The following is a 20,937-nucleotide window of genomic DNA, read 5'->3' as shown; positions in this document are numbered from 1 at the left end:
CGGTATGCTTGCCATTATTCAGGCTTATTGAAACACTTGGTTTGGCATAAAGAACTGATGCTAATCATCTAAATCTAAAACAACTAAACCGAAAGTTGTTAACCAGAAATCCCTGAAAGTACTCCATGCGGTCCATAAATATGTTGGTTAAAGGAATAGTTCACCCAAAATTTAAAAATTAGCTAAAAAATTTCCTCACCTCCAGGCCATGCTAGACATAGATGAGTTTGTGTCTTCATCTGAACATATTTAGAGAAATTTAGCACGACATGGATCCCAATGGCTCTTCTGCAGTGAATGGGTGCCGACAGATGAGAGCTCATACAGTTGATAAAAACATCACGATATTCCACACTCCATCAATTAACATTATGTGAAGCAAAAAGCTGCATGTTTATAAGGCACAAATCCATCATTAAGGCATTTTAATAGTAAAACATCGGTCCATAATCCATTATAGCTTCTCCCCTTGTGCCATCTCACATCATTATCCACCAAAATATTTGTTTAGAACCGGTTTGGACTGTGTTCACTTGTGCATGGTGCTTGATCTGATCTATTTCTCTCTTGATTCAGATGTGATGGTTTGTATTACTGGAGAAGGCAATTAATGCCATAATTTAGCCAGAAGCAATTGTTCGAAGGCTTAATTATACACATTTTAACTTCACAAGATGCTAACTGATGGACTGGAGTTGTATGGATTACTTGTGGGTTATTTTGATGTTTTTATCAGATGTTTGGACTCTCATGCTGACAGCACCCATTCACTGCAGAGGATCCACTGATGAGCAAGTGATGTAATGCTAAACTTCTCCAAATCTTTCGATGAAGAAATAAACTCATCTACAGCTTTGATGGCCTGAAGATGAGAAAATTTTAAATTTTGGGTTAAAACATTAAAAACCTTTAATGTTTTTAACTAAAATTTTAAATTATAAAGTGTTTCTGAGGAAATCTAGCCTTCTTATACTGGGGCCTCATGAGACCCTGGTACTGGGAAGGTTGAAAACCTTTTAAACTACTGAAAAGCAAAGCCAATGTAAACCAGTGCCAGAAAGGCCAATAAAACTATTAGGAAACAAAAGGATTTGGAAGATCTGGGATTTTGTTGGTAAATAATATGCCGTTCTGTTGTGTGATTGTTCTAGGCATGTAAAGAAGCTTTGGATTTGTGAATAATCAGAGTGAACACAAGGGGACAGTAAAATACTTCACATGTCCCTCAGTTGTAATACTCTGGTTAAGGCAAGAATGTGTTTCTTAGCTAGTTTAATAACTTGCTGTTTGTTTTTACCATCACGGCTCACCTCTTCGCTGTCACTGAAGTCTACATCAGAGGGAAAACATCTACTCCACCCTACAACAGAATGGTTTGAGAGACACTAGTGACCACAGAGATGGGCTCAGGAGGAGTGATACATTGTGTAAGGTCTATGGAGGAATTATCACTGTGTCTCCAGACAGTTTGGGTTGCCAAGATGCCTCATTGTCTGTTGAGTCATATAGAGAGGAGCCACATGAATCAGTGTCTTCAAGCATGGAAATGTAGTCATCACACAAAAGGGTGCAACAACATCTAGGTCGGAGTGCATTACTGTGGTAGAAGACGAGGCTGTGACCAAGTATTCAAGACTGGGGGTCACTGAAAAGCAATATCAACCAATCACTACTCTGAATATTGGAGGATGTGTCCCCCTTCAGTGGTGGATGTAGCCCTTAAGTCAGAGACAGACTATAAAAAAAACACCTCTAACAACAAAGTCAGAAATATTAACAGAAATTAACCAAACAATCTCTCAGAAAATAACTATTTATTAAAAGGCAATATTCTGAAACAAAAAACAAAAAAAAAACTTTCTTACATAACTACATAAAGCAAACGGTGCATCCATTTATGTTAAATGGTTCAAGGAATTAAGCAAGTAATTTAAAGTGATTAAAGTAATTTAAATAAATTATTTAAAAAGTATATTTAAATAAAAATGTTATACTGTTGTATAATTAAATTGATCAAACTGCTACCTAAAAAAATCTATTCAACATGAAACTTAAAATATCTATATTTATGCACAAGATTTATGTTCATATAATTACAACAACTAAATATAAATTCCTTAAATAGGATATTATGAAATGCATCAAATTTGTGATGATCAGTAAACAGAAGAATATTTCCTCTAACTACATAACACAACCAGTGTAGCATCCATTTGACAAATGACTGAATTAATAAATAAATTGTCAACTTGTATACTGTTGTATATCTAAATAATCAAACTACAATATAAAAATATCTGTTTAAGCACAAGATATTACTTAAATTAAGAAAAAAACTTACTTATAAATAAATGAAATATATCAAATTTGAGTTAATTAATAAACAGAGGTACTTGCTGCAGGGCATACCAATATTTTAAATATACGGGGCATTTTTGCCCATTTCTGACTTTTTTGTTTCATTAAGAGAGAGACACTGGATAATAGGTTTACAAAGTGACCTAAAATACCCATATCGTCCATATTCAATTCACTTGAATATAGAGGGTGAGTCAATGGCTCACAAATAAAATAATTTAGTTTGAATTGCTAACTGTTAGGACTATAAAGATGGTAAATGAAATAAAAATGAAAGAAATTATGTATATCTGACATGCACACACACAGTGATTATGCCATCATTATGTAGTCCACAATTAGCAGGGTTTATCAGGGGAAATGAGCTAAACAACAACTCAATTGGGAGGGACGTTCAGCAGCAGCTGGGAGCTATTTGACCACGTGACTTCAGAGATGTTTCTGTCGCTGTAAGCAGCCATCATTTCACCCAATACAAGCCTGTGCTAAAAAGACACAGAGAGGTGATAGAGTCATGGATTTGCACGGGAATACCGACTGAAAGGAACATACTCGATCCACTCCTTCGCCTATGGTTTATTTTCCGGTATGTAACTTATCATTTGCAGGTTCGGTCTGAGATAATTACGGTTAAACACATTTGCCTGTCTTTTGTGTTCACATGCACACACTCGCGTTTTCCCAAGCGTTTCGACTGCAAACATCCAGAAGATGTGCTCATTCAACAAACCGAAGTTAAACGGGAAATGCGATACACACTCGCTAGATTGTGGCACGTTTCCCATTGCGTCCCAGTGTACATAATAAATTAATATGCACTAAACAACAACTACTTCCTGCGATTGCAATGAGTCTAAAATGGATTTTTAAACCAGCAAAGATGTCTCGTGGACCTACATTTAATAGTTTCCAACCCTAACTGTTAGTTAAGTTTGGCAACATCAGGAGATTTGTGTTTCTGATTATTTTATTCGTTGGTTACATTTAACCTCTGCGAAAGGCCAGGTAAGTTAGTCGCATTACTAGTGACTAGCTCAATGCATTAATTAGTTTGGTGTATTTACATGAGAATTGTGCTTGTAGCCGTTTCTAGTTGCGCTCCACGACAATAAAGGTGTTTGGCCCAGACGGCACTGGAGAGGCTTTACTTTCGGTTTAAGGTTTTAAAGACCTAGAGCATTTGGTCTGGAGGCATTTGTGTTAATATCTGTACTTGTATGCTAAATGAAGATAAGTGTCATATGGTTTGTATACTAATTGTATATACAACTAGGCCCGTTTTTTTCCAATAACCTGTTTGGTTTTCTAGGAGTGCTAATAATTAGTGTAGTGGCACTGGAGTTTGTGCAGTCTACCTGGAGGGAAGAGGAGGATTTTATTTATTTTGGTCTCTTAAGTTTGTTCTTTTGTAGATTTAAGTGGAGTCACGTGTTTTTACCTGCAGCAGTTAGTGGGCCTCGCACCAGAGCTGGATGCATTCACCGGGGGGCTGGAAACCTTAAAAACACGGAGTGGAGTTGGAGCGGAGTGATTACAGAAAAGGAGAAATCCCGCTCCAGTCAAATGATACTCCAGACCGGACTTTGATTTGCTTTGTAACCGGTGTTGCTTTGGCTTGTTCTGAACTATTCATTGGCGGAGAAGGAAAATAACTAACTGGTACGTTTTTGTCTAATTCTAAATGACTTTAACTTTTTAAAAACTTTTTTTTTTTTTTAATAGTTCAACAATAAAATATCTGACGTTGTATATTTAAAGATACAGAAGTCTTCGTGTCGGCCAGTGTCTTAGTTACCACAGTTTTATTGCTGCAAAGCTAGTATTTAGCCGGAAACTGTGGTTCATGGTGACTTGGGGTTGTAAGGGCTTTCTCGCCGATGGGTTTTGAGACGACCCGCAGAGACACCCGCTCTGTGTTTGATCTGTTTAATGTCAGATTACTGTGATGTATTCAAGGCAGATTAATCTTGCCTTTGTGTTTGCAGGAACAGTAGGACTGATTTTCTCGTCTCCGGAGGGAGTTAACTGTGTCTGTGCTCCCGACTGCACACAGATGTTTGTAGGCCTGTGTAACCGGTAACTCCTCTGACTCTCTGCTGTAGTAGAGGACATCCTACTGAACTGACCTGGATTACAGCAGTGCGAATGCTGTGATATATTAAACTATGATTTGCTCCCTTCCCATTCACTAAGACTGCTTGTCTGTGTTGGGCTAACATTAACATGGAATGGCCTGGCTTTTGAAGTGTAAAGAAATTAAATTAAAACTAAAGGTTCTTCTGTGGTTCTTCGGCGCTCATCAGGAATATTTTTTTTTTAGTGTGGATACCATTCTTGTGTTGTATGGTCCTTTTGAAGAATAAAGTTCTTGATACATTAAACGTTCTTCAGGCTCAAAGTTGCATTTGTGATCAAAAGCTTGGTCATTTTGCCCTGTGTTTGAAGTGTACTACAGTATCAGTCACAAAGTAACCGAACATTATCACTTTCAGACAATGCTGTCAGTGGACTTGAGACTCCTATGCAGGGTCTTGGTTTATGGCAAGCCGTTCTGACTTTTGTTCCTTCTCAGGATATGAATTCTTGATATCAGGAATTAGATTTTTACTAGTAACGATGGCTATTTTTGATATCAGCAATTACATTTCCACTAGTAACAATGTTAATTCTTGATATCAACAATTTAATTGTCACTAGTGACAATGTTCATTTCTGATATCTGAAAATGTAGTTCTGATATCAAAAATTGGGAGGGTAATTTCTGATATCAACTATTTAATTCTTGATATCAAGAATTAACATTGTTACTAGTGAAAATGCAATTACAGATAAAAACAATTTAATTCTTGATATCAAGAATTGGCTTTTTAACTAGTGAAAATTGAATTATCAAAAATAGCCATTGTTACTAGTAGAAATCTAATTCCTGATATCAAGAATTCATATCCTGAAAAGGAATGTCAAAACGGCTTGCCATACTTGATTTGACCTGATACCCTCAGAGGTGAATCGATTGCTGTGTTTGCTGAGATTAAGCCTAGTTACACAAGTCTGTCAGTGTCACTGCAGCTCCCCTGATGTTTGTTGCATAAACGTCACTAATGTCTGTCTTTAGTAGCCCAGTTTTCCTATAACATCCCTCTGGACTCTTTTCTGTTGGTTTAGCTGAATGAATTATTGTCTTAGTGTCAACTTGAAGTCCTGTTGAGTCCTATATGTTTGTGCTGTTTCAGATGGCATATATTTATCATCTCATGCTTCTGAATAAATATCAGAATGACTGTTTTGATCAGAAAAGTTTACTAAGCAAAGTTTTTCACTTCATTCAAGGGTGATTGAAGCTGTATGAATAACTTTTGCTATTTTGTTGTTGCAACCTAAAGCTCCCAGTCCTGTCTGATAAATGATATCTTTGTGAACCGTATATGTTGTTCTATTGGCTTTGTTACACTGAGCATTTAATTTGCTTGCGTAACTTCACTAATTTGGTAAAATAACTCATTAGGCTAACAATACAGCAGGTCTTGACATGCAGCAGTTACTGTAAACTAAGGAATGCCGAGATGCACTAAATCTATTTTTAGTTCTGCTTAGTTGAGGTATAGTTTCATATCTGATAACTGGTGCAGTTGAGGTGACAATGTTTCAGGTATTGGGATTTCAGCAGCCATTCTTGTCTGCTCATGAGTGTGTCTGAGGAAGTGATATTTGGCAGATGACGTAGTGATTTAGGTTTTGAATTTTCGTATGTGGTGTCTTAGTTTCTTCTCACTTCCTGGCTCAGTTTCATACAGTATTTCCCCATACTTGCATAGTTAAGTTGCTTTTTTACATCGACTTGTCCTGCATTACCTTTTACCTGTAATGTGAGTTTATCTAGTTCTATGGACACACTTCAGTTGGTATCCAAGCTTTGTGACTGACGTTCCTCTGTGGAACACAAATGTTTAATATTTTGCTTCACCTGTTTCTGTCCATCCAATGAAAGTCAGCAGGGACCAAAACAATACTGGACCCCTTTGACTTGCACTGTGTGGATTTTTCTGTTTTTCTATTTTATTTTTACTTATTGTTTTCGGGGTAAGTCATTTGTGTTCAATAGAGGAAAGTCATACAAGTTTGGAACGACATGAGGGTGAGTAAATGGGTTTCCATTTTTGTGAACTGCCCCTTTTGAAGTTGCTGTGTTCTTCTAAAAATCTAAACACACTGAACCATATTTATGTTGTCATATAATACTCAGTCTTTCTGAATTTATGTGACTCATTTCCAAAATATAGACTTGGTTTTTTTAGGTGGGGAACACAGGGATGTCAAAAAGAGGAGGCTTCCTCTTCCATCATGGCAGAAACTGCATCACCCGAGTTTGGTCTCCTGTTTTGACTACAGAAGTGTGTGTCTGTGCGATTTTGGCAACATTTAGAAGATTCCTATCATATTGCAGTATGGTATATTTGTGTAGGTGTGTTGTTTTCTTTTAGAGTATGAAACGGTTCTGCACTATCATGATGGCACCTGCTATGGCTCTGCCTAGAGCTGTTGAACTTGTCTAGTGGGTAAGCGCTAGTTTAGAGCGCTCCTGTTTTCTCATAACTGCTGCGTCGATAGCTGTCAGCCCCACAGAACCCTGTTAGACAACTGAACAATATGATTGCTTTAATCCAGGGTGAGTCCCAAGTTCGCGAAGGGAGTGTCAGTATAAACGCCCTTATCTCCTTCAATACAAATCAGGCCTTATGCGCTTTTTTCCAAACTTATTCTCACTGTTGCTCATGCTTTGTCTTGTTGGTTTATTGTTGTTATGCTGTTACAAACCTGTTTTTCTAAAGAGCAGATTAAGCCTGTGATTATGAACGTCTAAGTGTCAGCAATTTAACCCCCAAGCATTAAAAAAATCTATTAGCTAATATAAAATTTAGCCCATAATTGGTATAAAAGGTTAACCTCGTTTTTTTAAATAATTACACAGCTGAGTGAAGGCTGCGTAGAGGCTATTGCCTCAATTTTGAGGTGGGGAAAAAATGCTGTAAGTCTGAATATTATTAAAGCCATTTTATTGGCTTTAAATACAACCTGTACTTTTTTTCTTTTTTTTTCCTTGAAAGAGATTTGACAGGAAAGTAGTGGGCGACAGTGAGGGGGTTACTGGGTTCGGGACATGACCTAAATCGAACCCGGGACCCCATGAGCACAACAGTTTCTTGTATGTCATGAACAATGCCCAACCTTCTGTCTCTTCTCCAGCATTGTTTGATATTTAAAACCATTTTGTAACATTTATTTCTGCAGTTGTAACTCTGTTTAAGCCCTTTTCATAACCCTTCAGATGCAGCTTTTTGTGTTTTTTTTTTTTTTTTTTTTTTTTTTTCTTAAGGCAGTCCCTTTAGTTTTAGGTAGTCTTTCAGGTAGTCTTTGCATGATTTCTTTAATCAAGCAGTGTTAAAGTGCCGTTTGTCTGCCATTTTTCACCCCGTCTGCCCACTGTCTGAATAGAGCATCTGTGTGACATTTGAGTTGACACCATGATTTGCCATCTTTCTCGGTCTTGCTTTGCCCCTCACTCACAGCTGTCTGCCAGATGCCTCAGTTTCATGATTAAAATCTTTTGAAGATAATGTCCCTGTTTCAGAGTGGCATCCTTCATCTAGAAAGTACATCCTGCGCTTTTAGGGAAGAATATAAAGGCCTTGTCACATTTTGCTATAGATAGTGTATTGGTGTATTTACTAGGGATGCACCAAATGTTTGGCAGCTGAAATTATTCGACTGAAAATAGCAACAAAAAAAAGCTTGTTGGCCAAAAAACTGAATAAACTGTACCAAACAATGATGTGACATGATCAAATAGAGGCGCGCAATAATAATGCAGAAAACATGATGGCAGTGTGGAAGCTTTTAAGCGTCCAAGAAAGACGCATAAATCATTAGAAGCACCGACAGCGAGAGACAGTTTAGTACTGCATCTCATGAGAAGAGGAAGGGTGGTTGTTACTGGTTACTATATGATGATTAAAATAGCCTTAATTAAATACACTGCGGAACGTTGTTTTCTAGTACACGCATGAATTGCATGTTCAAACAGCGCTGCAGGAGCTCTCGGCGCTGTCTTGTTAGCCAGGGTTCCAAGTCCAAACCGCGAAGGGAAATCTGCGCTGAAACTGTTACTCGTCAGTTGCTCAGAAATATTTTATGATTTTTACAAGGCATGTGACAATGTGATGCATGCATCTTCCCAAATTAGTAATGAGACTAATTTATAAATCTGTTGCCGTCAACAAAAAAAGCACTGAGGACTTCCTGCGGGTTTCTGCCAAAATAAAAGCTCCATCAATTCATAAATGTTAGTATTGTAATATTACTGTTCTGTTAAATACAATTAAAAAGACAATAATGATGATTACAACAGCTCTAATTTATTATAACGTTCACACACAGTGTTCAAATTGGGATCTGTACTATTTTCTAGTGTTAAAATAATTCCCTTCTGCTCAGCAAGGCTCAAGAAAGGGGTCTAAAAAATGGCCACAAAATATTATTTTACTAACTTATTAATTTTAAGTAAAATTGTACTTTGTTGGTATAATGTCTGCTAGAATGTTAAATGTTCAGTGTTAAATTGTTTTGTATTAGTGTACAGTTTAAAAATTGACTTAATGTAGTGTCCATTTCATTCATTTAACATTAATATTGGAGGCATCCAAGTTATTTGACATTTGAATTTGTTCAATTTTTTTTTTATTTTATTTGTTTTTTATAAAGTACCAATAGTTACTTTCCCTGGTAATTGGTTACTTTTATAATGATGTAACTAGGTTACTAACACTGGTCACTACTATTGCACTATAAATACTGCTTCTGCCACCTTATGACAATAGATTTACACTTCGAATAAGGTAGTCTGTCATCAATGACAGTAGCTCATTGAAAGGATGGAAAATGCCCTTCATTGTGTTTGCACTAATAAATGCTGCTGCTTGCCAGCTGGAATAACAAAAACGTTGTACCACTTTTTTTCTATATTGTCATTAGGGCTGTGTATTGGCAAGAATCTGACGATACGTTGCGATACATTGCAATACTGGAAGCAAGGCGATTATATTGGGATATTTCTTATTTGAGGAATAGGATATATATATTTTTTTAGGAAAGCTGTCATTAAGAACACACCACCATATGCAAACCTTAGCAAAAAATAAATAAAAATAGTTTAACCAGAACACACTGGGATCTGCGTTTGCAATAATCAGTCCCTATAACATTCAATGTTATTGAACCACTTTTTGTGCTGTACGAGTAAAGGGGGCAATATTCAAGTGCTTGCATGATTCTTTAGTTAAATGTATTTATGTATTTTATAAAAAGATAAAAAAATATATTTATAGACTCTACTTTAAAGTTTCACAGTTTAGGTTTACAATTGTGACATGCAATGTCATAAACAAAAAAATTACATCTGCTTAATATCAATGAAAAATAAAGTGCTTGCAGGATTCCTAAAGAAAACAAAACGATTGTAAAACAATCAAATAAATACAGATGTTAAACATTCTCAGAACTTTTCAACTTGGATTTCACAGGTTTTTCAGTTTGTATTTATGTTCCGCGTGGAATCGCCGAGACCGCGACGCGAGCACCGCCTCAACTGCACAAAACACCCCTTAATTACGAGAGAAAGCTGCAGCTGCACAGCGACTCTACCGCCCGCCGCGCCTCGCGCAAAGGCTCTTCAACACGGGACGCGGCAGAACAGAGGTTGCGCTCGCGCCGCGGTCCCGGGGCGGACATTACCGCAAAAGCCCAAATGGTGCCACACTTCATCTTTGTACATCGAAACGAGACCTGGAACAATTCTTTCATCCTCCATTACTGGCAGCGAACTATATTAACGCTAACATTAGTGGAGTGCCCTGATGCTAGTATTTCCTGTCACTGTTTAAGTTCAGGGATGAAGACCAGCGGTCAGGATATGAACTCAAAACGAAACAACTGCCATGAATCTTGTTTTTATTTATTTTTTATATCGATATTCCTTTTTGGAGAACAGTATCGCCAAACAAAATATCGCGATACTCACGTGTATCTATTTTCTTACACCCCTAATCGTCATGAATATCATTATCGCAAATATTCTTGAAATATCGTGATATAATTTTAAGGCTATATCGCCTACCCCTAGTAGACATTTGTGCTGCTACTTGTTGGCCAGACTGCTTCACATAACACAGAGCAAAATTGTGATACACTTTTTATGACCATTTTTTTTTATTTATTTATATTTGACAGGCAAGTTATGAGTGCCACATAGGGAATTAAATTAAGAGTACAGATTTGCATCCAAGTAGGAGCAAGGTTGGGATTTCGGCAGGTCACGGGTTTTACAGAAGCAGAAAAGGTCTAGAGGAGCCCAGTTTTGCATAAGTATTAAATGTGGTCAAGACAAAAGCCAGCACTGTCCCCCCCCCCAAAAAAACCCATCATGCGCATTTCAATCAGCTCTACACAGAGGGGGCAAACCACCTGCAGCCCTTGCTCAAATGCTAAAAATGATTTAAAAAAAAACAAAAACAGTCAGGGCGTCACCTCTGTATCACATGCCAGGTAGTCTGTCAAAACTATGCAAAGAGTGGAGACTATCCTGCTGGATGACATCACCTCATCCCTGAATATCATGCAATAATGTAGCGATATTTAAAATGGTAATCTGGTTCTAACAGGTCTGGAAAAGGCCGTTGTCTGTGTGTGTTGGTACTTTGCCATGGAGCTTAATTGCCCCTCGCATAGAGTGTGCAAATTAACATGTTTCCTACTTTCTAAAGGTTGGACAGCCATTGAAGACTGTATTGTTTGGCATTCACAAACTTGCCACCCACTTCTTGGTGTTCCTCTGCCTCGGGTAGGCCAGCGGCAGAGAGGCGTGACCCATTTAAAAGGTTGTTTACTTGTATCAGAGAAAGGGCTAAGATGCTCCTCAATGAACTCTTGTCTACAATTCAATTACCCTTGGGGCCCTTCAGCAGCTCATTGCGAAACGGTTTTATGCACTGTACGGGAACATGTGACTTTTGATGTGTCCAAAAATTCAAAGGGGTGTTTTTTTTTTTTTTTTTTTTTTTTTTGCAGTTGTTTGTAGCAGACGGTCCTAATTGTTGAATATCAGATTTAAATGTGATGTAATTTAGGAGGGCAGGAATTGCGTCAGAAACCATGACATCGGGTGGAGATTTCACACACTGCACTGGTATGTCTAGTCTCTAAGCATGTCTAATCACTTTTTTTTTTTTCTTTTTTTTTTTTTTTTTTCTCGTAGCCTCTTTTGCTACTGACCTGTCTGGTGGAATATTGCTGGCCTGAATTTGTGTTTTTGCTGAAAACAGTTTGGGTCTATATTCTTGAAGACAGACTTTTTATTGCTCTTCCTGTTATCTTCAGACTAGACATTGCTTAAAAGAGGAAATGGCCTGTCTTTTTCCCTCCCTTATTTCCTATTTTTAAAGGGCATTGTGTGAAGCAGTCAACAGGAGCAGCTTGGTTGTGGTAAAGCTAGAGATTTATTTCTCTTCTGCTTTGTCATGTGATGTAATGGGACTCTGAAAAGGGCCTTGGACCAATAAACTGTATTTTAACACAAGTGAGCATGCATTTAGACAGAATAATACAGTTGCTGTGCTATTAACAGTCCACTCCACTGTTGTCTGAGTTTGTAGAGGAGTTTAGATTGATTTGTTTTGGGTGTGTGTTCTCAAGCGTGGGCAGAATCAAGATAATCGGGGTGTTTTCTCACTAAAATCTTACAATGTGTAACCTTAGTTCAAGATTGTTTCATTACAGAATCTAGTAGCCGAGTTTATGGGTTATTTTTTAGTTTCTCCATTTGCGGTTTTCTTATTTTTACGCACGTACATATAAAATGTATTTAAAAAATGATAAAGAGCTGTAAAATGTTGTGAATTTTTGCTGCTGCCTCTGATTTTTATTGTGTGTGTGTGTGTCTGTAATGGGTATATGTAAATTATGTTAATAGTATTAAATGATCATCATTCATAATCTCTCTTTGTGTATTATAAACTATATATTTTATCAAATTAAATAATTTTTATTTATTTTTTTATCCCAGTCATTTAACTGTGTGCCTCTTGTTTTTATCTCCCTTTACTCTTCCTAGGTAAGCATAACTAGCAGCTGTTTTGACCGGTTTTCCCAGCAACCACTAGCATAAAAACAGCAGCCTTGACCTCCTTATTGGCGGAGGGGAATAGGTGAAGGAGTGGACCCTGACTGCCTTTCTCTGTTATTTGCTTCGTTTTGTGACGAGGGGGAGTAAAGTGCTAATAAGACCACCCAGAGCATGGGGCAGAAGGTTCCGGGAGGCATAAAGACCGTGGACATGCGGGACCCGGCGTTTCGGCCTCTCAAGCTAGAGCTGCAGGCCCTGGACTACACCAAGCCCTCCCGCCTAGATATGTTGTTAGACATGCCATCAGCCTCACAGGAAGTCCAAGTTCAACACTCGTGGAACAACGACGACCGGTCGCTAAACATTTTTGTTAAAGAGGACAATAAACTCATATTTCACCGGCACCCTGTAGCACAGAGCACAGATGCTATCCGGGGCCGAGTGGGTTACACGCGGGGACTACATGTGTGGGAGATCAGCTGGGCCATGCGCCAGCGGGGCACCCATGCAGTTGTTGGGGTGGCGATGGGTGAAGCACCGCTGCATTCTGTAGGATATACTGCACTCGTAGGAAACACTGGCGAGTCCTGGGGCTGGGACCTGGGACGTAACAAACTCTATCATGATGGCAAGAACCAGCCCAGTAGGACGTATCCAGCTTTTCTTGAACCTGATGAAACCTTTATTGTCCCAGACTCGTTTTTGGTGGTCCTGGACATGGATGAGGGGACTTTAAGTTTTATCGTCGACGGACAGTATTTAGGGGTTGCTTTCAGAGGACTCAAAGGAAAGAAGCTATACCCTGTAGTGAGTGCTGTGTGGGGACACTGTGAAATCCGAATCCGGTACATCAATGGACTTGATCGTAAGTATCGTCCTTTCTGCTTGTTTGAATGTGCCTGTCTGTTTCTCCATGGCTCCTCCAGTCGTCTCTTGAATAACAAGATCGGCGCTGTCGTTTGTTAAACATTGAAAGTGGCTGGAGCTAGTATGTATTTGGGAGGCTTTGTTTCCCATCTATTAATTATGTGAAACCAGCTCCATTTACCTGTTAAAGACCATGACATCATTCATTATCTTCACGTCCTGCAAGCTAATCATTATACTGGCCACTTTGCTCTGCTCTTTCCTGCTCTTTCATCTCGATCAGATTCCACTGTTGCCTGTGGTGCATTTAAACACTTTCTTGCTGGTTTAAATCATTTTAAGTCATTGCATCCATTATTATAGAGAATTATCTGCTTATATAACGCATATATATTTTTTTTTTCCGGCTAGAGTTTGAGGGTAATGGAAACGTATTTTTTTTATTATTATTATGGAGCTTCTCCATTTTCTACTTTCTGTGTTTATAATAGTAATAGATTTTATTTTTAACATGTAAATAAACTTATATAATATATTAATCATTACTACTATTTTATTTTCAACATGTCCTGGAATCTAATCTTTAAACTGGACTTTCCTTATTACGTCTTGATTGGATTCCACTGCTTTTTCTTGCTGATATAAATATTTGAAGTCGTTGCATCCATTATTATAGGGAAGCAAAATTGAGCTTTTGATTAACAGGAAAGTAGTGATGGTCCAGGCCGCTTATTTAGTGGAGATTATGAGAACACTATGCCTGATTAACAGAAGTGGTTATTCTGAGAGTCAATTTCAAATCTCTTTTCTACCGGTCTTCTCAATGACTAAAACACATTTTCTGTTTTAGGATTCAATAATAGGAGTAAATGTAAGAAAAGTGTTCAGTTAAATTAATTTTCTCACTTGCTAAAACACTTTCATAATCTGACATTAAGTTAATCATTCTTAATTTTATTCTAGTGAGAACTATAGTTTTAACACTAAGAAACGGCAGTCATCATAATTAGGAGGTCCTTTGTTTGATATCCCTTGCTATAGATAGCTGATATGGCTGACACTGACAAAATATAAAAAAAAAAACCTCCCCCTACAGTGGATTTCTTTAGAGGGTAGGGTGTTCAATATTACTCTGTCCTATTAGCGTGAAATGGCTCCCCTCAAATTGCGCATTCTCAAGGTTACATAATTTCTGCTGTTTTTGCATGTAGTGTTTTTTTTTTTTTTTTTTTTTAAATCTGACTCCTTTCCTCAACCCAGCATGCTGTAATGAGTCAGTTTTGGAGGACATTCTTGTGATGTTATCATTCTGTGGTCATATAATGAAAGGATGCAGGTGAGGGCCAGACTTACTCATGTCTGGACGGCTGTAAGCCACCTTACTCTGTGGAGTGCAAGTGTCTCTAGGCCACTAATGATGTCCTGTCCAATGGAATACGTGTTTAATCACCTTGATGTTTTGCATGCTGTCAGGTGATGGAATGACTCTTAAAAGTCTTTCCTGAGTGTGCCATGTTTAGCAACATTAACGAAGGTCTGACTTTGGGAAGTATTAATGCATCAGTTTAGGACACAGGTGTTCCCATTTTTGGAGAATTCTCATCCCTTCTATGTGTGAGAGAGTAGCCAGAGTATTACTCAGCCTCTGACTCCAAGGCCTTGGCTTCCTTTTGTCTCTGACTTCTGCCAGTGCCTTTAATGCATTCATCGTCTTGCTCGCAGTCAACAGAGGTATAATTGTACTGTTATTTATCCCTTACATCACTCTCTTTGGTCTCCCCAGTGTCTCGTTTGCTAAAGTGTGCATTTTATGAAGTAATCTCAATATCTGAGCAGGTGGTGCTGTGTGGAAACCATTCTGAAGTACTTGGGGTTGTTATATGGCTGGACTAAAGGGGACCTGTGGGGAAACTTGTAATACTTTAAGCCAGGTGCACACTGTATGATTTTTCTTATTTTTTTGGACACCGATTCTTCTCTTGGTAATTGTAAAAACTGCCCTTAAAATGAAAATGAACTGCCCTTACCTGCAGTAAATGAACTGCCCTTACCTGCAGTCTTTATTCGCTCAGCATCAGCTGATGAATTGCATTTGTCAGTTTTGTGACCTAAGGGTCATACATGTCATATAGAAATGAACATTTCTTCAACTTTGAAGAGATTTTGGCCCTGTGTACTTTTATAAAAAGATCTTTTAAAACATCCACAGCAAATATAATTTTAATATAATTATAGTACCACATGCCTGCTTTTAAAGGGGTCGTGAATTTTATTTTTTTTTTAATTTTTTTAATTTTTTTTTAATTTTTTTTTATAATGCTTCCTGAGGTGCACTTGTGATCTTAGTATGGTTAACGTTTTAAAGCAATCGTAATTGTTATTTTCAAGCTTGAATTTAGCTCTGATTTGAACTCTTCATTGACACGCCCCTTCTTATTTCTGCTATGATTGGCTAATATTAAAAGAGCATTACATGTGGAACTCTTTTGAACTTTTACTGCATTAGACTGATCTTGAATTGACTACTCCAGCAATTATAAAGGGAATGATCTTTGATCGCTTTATGTATATAAAACGGATGGTTTCACACTGCTAACAGAAACAGTGTGAAGTTGAGTATTCATTGGCTTGATGACGTGATGGTAATGAAATGCAGTTTCAGATTTTTATAGAGGTTATAGTTTGTAAAGTTTGCACCGAAAAAGTTTTTCAATAACAGTAGTAGCTATTATTCTTGTGTTTGATGGACAGACAAATCCATTGTTCAGAACGTACATCCTTTATTACATACAATGACGACGCATGTCAAGGGAAATCGTAACGTCACATTTCTCCAGTTTTCAAATCACGGTGTTTCAGAAGGATAGAAAAGGATCATTCATATTTTAAACTGATATCAAAAATATTTAGATTCTCCTTTTCATAACCCCTTTAAAGGGATAGTTCACCCAAAAATGAAAATTCTGTCATTAATTACTCACCCTCGTGTCGTTCCAAAACTGTAAGACCTTCGTTCATCTTCAGAACACAAATTAAGATATTTTTGATGAATTCCAAGAGCTCTTTGACCCTCCGTAGACGGTAAGCATCCTAACTCGTTCAGGGTCCAGAAACGTAGCAAGGACATCGTTAACAATCCATGTAACATCAGTGGTTCAACCATAGTTTTACGAAGTCATGAGAATTTTTGCATGCAAAGAAATGAAAGATAACAATTTTATTAAACGATTCGTTGTCTCCTCATCACCCTGGTGCCATTTTGGAGAGTATCACATACATAAACAACGTATGTACGCAGATACGTTGTTTGTTCCGATCAAAGCGTAAACGATGTAGCCACGTACATACGTTGCATACATTGTTTACATATGTGATTCTCTCCCAAATGCCAGAGTGACGCGGAGACGACATTGTTGAATACTTTTTTTTTTTTTTTTTTCCTCCTGCGCACAAAGTATTCTCGTAGCTTCTGAAAATTACGGTTGAACCCCTGTTGTTACATGGATTATTTTAACTATTACGTTTCTGGACCTTGATCATGTTAGGATCCTTGCTGTCTATGGGCGGGTCAAAGAGCTCTTGGAATTCATCAAAAATATCTTCATTTGTGTTCCGAAGATGAACAAAGGTCTTATGGGTTTGGAACAACATGAGGGTGAGCAATTAGTGACAGAATTTATTTTTGGGTCAACGATCTCTTTTAAGAACAATCGATCCTCATGTCTGCTCCTCACACACCCAGCCACAGACGCTGGGCATTCCTAACATTTGCGCAAGGACTTGGGCTTGTGCTGTATCGTGTCAGTTTTGTGTGTAAATAAGGATGTCAGAACATGACTGATATAAAACAACCAGTCTAGCACAGTCCCATTATACAGTCTGTCTTGACATTTACCCCAAGGTCTGGACAGCCTACACCCAGCTTTACAAGTTTGCACAGTGTTTGTGAGTGATCATTGCTAATGAATTTCTGTCTGTCTCTTTCTCTCCCTGTAGCTGAACCTCTGCCGTTAATGGACCTCTGTAGGCGTTCAGTACGGGTCGCGTTGGGAAGAGAGCGATTGAGTGAAATCCATGGACTGCCCTTACCTGCTTCCCTTAAGAACTACTTGCTCTACCAATGATGATAGTAGTGCCTTTACAACCATTCAAGGCATAGTGTCCGCCTCTTTTACTCTCTGGGATTAATCATTTTTCTGGCAAGCCTGTTTCATTACATCTTCGTTTTGGTTTCGGTGCCATTCTTGGTCACAGAGTATGGTACCAACAATATTTTTTACAAATCGGACAGAGGACGTAGCATGCTTGATACTTTCAGGATCAAGTGTGTTGTTTCTTGTTGCTTTATTCATATACAGGAAATCCAACTGAAGGCTTTCGCCAGAATCTAATGGCAGATATGAAAACAAGAACCCTTCTCCTCTCTAATGGCTTAGTGAAACTTCAGCTGTTTGTCAAGGCCTTTTCTTTTTCTTTTTTTTTTTTTAAAATGAGATGTTGGCATACCCTAAGCTTTCTTGTATCATGTCATTTAACTTGAAGGTCCATATAGCGACTCTTTGTGGGCAATGCAAAATACATTACCTTCTCAAGACCTTTAGGCATAACAACCAGCAAGTTTTTGTTGATGGACTTTTTTTACGTTTTTCAAATGTCCTTCCCCTTGCAGTCAGTATAATAAAGTAGCTGAGTCAACTTCGGATCCAAGGTCACTGGTTAGCAAGTTGACTAGACTTAAGAGGCGGCGACGTCTTCCCTTGCTTGCTCTTGGCAGGTTAAAAATAGCCTGGTTTTAGCTGTAAGTCTGACCGTCTGGCCTGGAAAAACAGTCTTTGACGTCTGTGTCTGTGAGGGGGCGTTGAGAGGCTAGCATTCATGGAAACAAGCACAGCTAGTGTGCTATGCTAGCTTTTTTTAATCACTCAACGAGTCCCTCGCCTCTCTTCACACTGCAATATCTGAAGTGCCTGGCTCATGATACTGGTATATTAAGAGAAAGCCATGATTTGAAGTCCTTTTTATATTAAATATTGCATCACTGTGAATGTAGCATACATTAATCAATAAGAGGTTTTATAGTGTGCTTTCTGTAATGGCCCCTAAAATCCTGTGAACACCCACAACCTACAAATAATTTTTGCCCGTTTTATTCTTGAGGACTGTTTTTAACCTGTTGATGATTTGTCGGGAAAAGCAGGGATGGAATAGTGACACTGCTGTGTGGTGCCTTCTCTATGAGAGAACCATGTCAAAAGTGACACACAGGCAAATGTTGATTTTTCTTTGCGCTGTTCTTTTAAAGTCTTGATGCAGAGAAGATGAGATTGCTGATTATTGTCATTTGTTTTCCAGATGTTTTTTTCCCCCATTCTAGTCTTTTAGATGTGTAAATGTAGTTCATGTTTGGCAGCCATTTTGCTAAGCATGAGAGGGATAGTTTGGTTACCTGTTTTTAAATCCTTTCTGCCTGCAGACCACCATTCTCTTTGTATTCAGTGATGTAGATAATATTGGTAACTATCTAATAAAGTTTATTATAATTGACGTCTTGTGGCTTTTATGCTCATAAAACCCCCATGAAATCGCTTCTTATTTGCAGTTTACATTTTCCTTAACTTTTTCCTAATGTAACAGGAGGTTTATATTGGATGTTTTTTAAATGTATAAAATTCTCATTTAATTGTTCCATACCTGAAGGGATATACATTGTAGAGATTTGATTGGACGGCAGCCTGTGCAGTGCAGGATGAGTCATCACTATTTTCAGAACTACATTTAATGCGACTTTTTAAATTTTTTTTTAAAAAGGGTCGAAGCTAACAGACACTAACTTGATTTGTCCGTCTTGCCAATAAAGGAGTTACTTCACCATTGTCAATGTTTTTAACAACTTGACTGTATATGCAGTAGAAACAAAACAAACAAAAGTATAGGCCTGAATAAATATAGTACTATACTGTGTGACCAGAGAAAATGGGGGGAAAAAGGTGGGAAACCTGAAAACCCATAATGCACTGGGGCTAACTCAGACTGTGAACGGGGGCGTAAAATGCGGAAATATCTGTAGTTTTCAGAAAATTTAAAAATAAACTGACAGTTGGCACGGTTGCGCTACAGGCGTCCTGAGTTCTAATCCCGACTCGAGGACCTTTCCCAATCCCGCCTCCTATCTCTCCCACTTTGCTTCCTGTCCGTTCTGCTCTGTCTTATCATAAAAGTGCAAATGCCAAAAATTTGTCTTTAAAAAATCAACTAAACGGGGATATTCTGTTGCAGGTAACAAACGATTACACATTGATCAATTACTTTATATCAACAATGCAATGATTCAAAGAAGGTAAAAAAATTACTTGGCCTTGTTCAGATGGGCAAACTGTCAAGCAAAAATCAGGTTTTGTCTTATTGCGGAATGATTGTGCTATTTACAAAAACACCAGACACTGAAATTAAATTGGATGATACACAGTGACCCTACCAACAGGCTACATCTTGGTTCCTCTGCTTGAAAGAGCTTCTCTTTGGTAACTCATTTTGTTGATGTCAGTAAGCGTTTTATTCATTTATCCAACATAAACATGGGAAACTTTATCTGTAAACATAACAACTCTGCAGTGAGACGAGAACAAGGAAAATCTGTTCCAAGCAAACAGCATCTCCTCTGACAGTTGTTTTAGGTTAGCAATCTTCGGCTAGCGTCAAGCCCAAGGTAAATGAGTTGCTGTGTGTAATGGAGGGGATTTTGATATCAATGTTCCCACTGTCATCCTGACTTGGCGGTTGCCATGGCAACGTGTTTGCATACACAGAGCACTGGAGCTTCAGCGTGAGGTCACTCATCTCAAGTATGCAGCTTGGCTGGAACAGTGTGCTGTTTGGGTGTCTGGAACGGCACATTCCTCCCTGTAATATTTTCAAAATGGTGAAGGCTGGGAGTTTCTGTGTATACTTTTTATGAGAGAAATAAGTCCAAGTTGGCTTACAGCTGAAGAAATGTGTTATCAGTTGAATGTTGCGGGTTCAGGAGGTTCAGTGGACTTTAGTGTGATTAATAGAAGTCACGTTTCAAGGAATTTGTAATTCTGTTTGTTTCTTCATGTACTAGTACATGATGCCTATCCGCTTTTTGTCTTTGACAACATGTGACTCTTTGAACCAGTTGTTACAAACAGGCCAGACAGAGTCTGTGTTCTATTTACATTTATTTTTGTAATTGTATTGTATTTTTGTAATTGTATTTCCTATGCTAAATTTAAGGAGAAAATCTGTGAAATGGAATTGTAACTGGTAAAATAGTAAAACCGATATGTAAAAAAGTGTTACTGTTGGTGGTAATATTTATTTAATAATAAAAATACTAGTTTGTTATTAATGTTTTTTTTAATGAAATTTTTTGAATACTTTTTAAATATTAAATTCTATTTTATTTTCAGGTTAGGAATTAATTGTTAAATAATTTAAAGAGGGTCTCAGTTTCTGTTGTTATATTGGCTGTTGCCAGCAACACAAATTTTCAATGTTAGTTACGTGAAAAAAATCAA

At 37.9% G+C, this 20,937-nt stretch overlaps 1 protein-coding gene across 2 annotated transcripts; it reads left to right on the top strand.

Moving 5' to 3' along the window:
- Positions 1-2,783: 2,783 nt before the first annotated feature.
- On the top strand, positions 2,784-18,942 carry LOC306859314 (SPRY domain-containing SOCS box protein 1-like). 2 transcript variants are annotated; one of them, XM_079400301.1, is made up of 3 exons: positions 2,784-2,944; positions 12,521-13,397; positions 17,396-18,942. In XM_079400301.1, exons 2-3 carry the CDS (start codon positions 12,704-12,706, stop codon positions 17,521-17,523), a joined length of 822 nt encoding a protein of 273 aa, XP_079256427.1. In that variant the 5' UTR covers positions 2,784-2,944; positions 12,521-12,703; the 3' UTR covers positions 17,524-18,942. The 2 variants fall into 2 exon arrangements, with proteins under 2 accessions (XP_079256427.1, XP_079256428.1); XM_079400302.1 differs by lacking the exon at positions 2,784-2,944 and adding an exon at positions 3,986-4,017.
- Positions 18,943-20,937: the final 1,995 nt, after the last annotated feature.

The sequence above is a fragment of the Barbus barbus genome (genome assembly GCF_936440315.1).
Source record: "Barbus barbus genome assembly, chromosome: 40".
In the NCBI taxonomy this organism is placed as follows: domain Eukaryota; kingdom Metazoa; phylum Chordata; class Actinopteri; order Cypriniformes; family Cyprinidae; genus Barbus; species Barbus barbus.
Note: the sequence above shows the minus strand (reverse complement) of the source record. Positions and strands in the feature narration are given on the sequence as shown.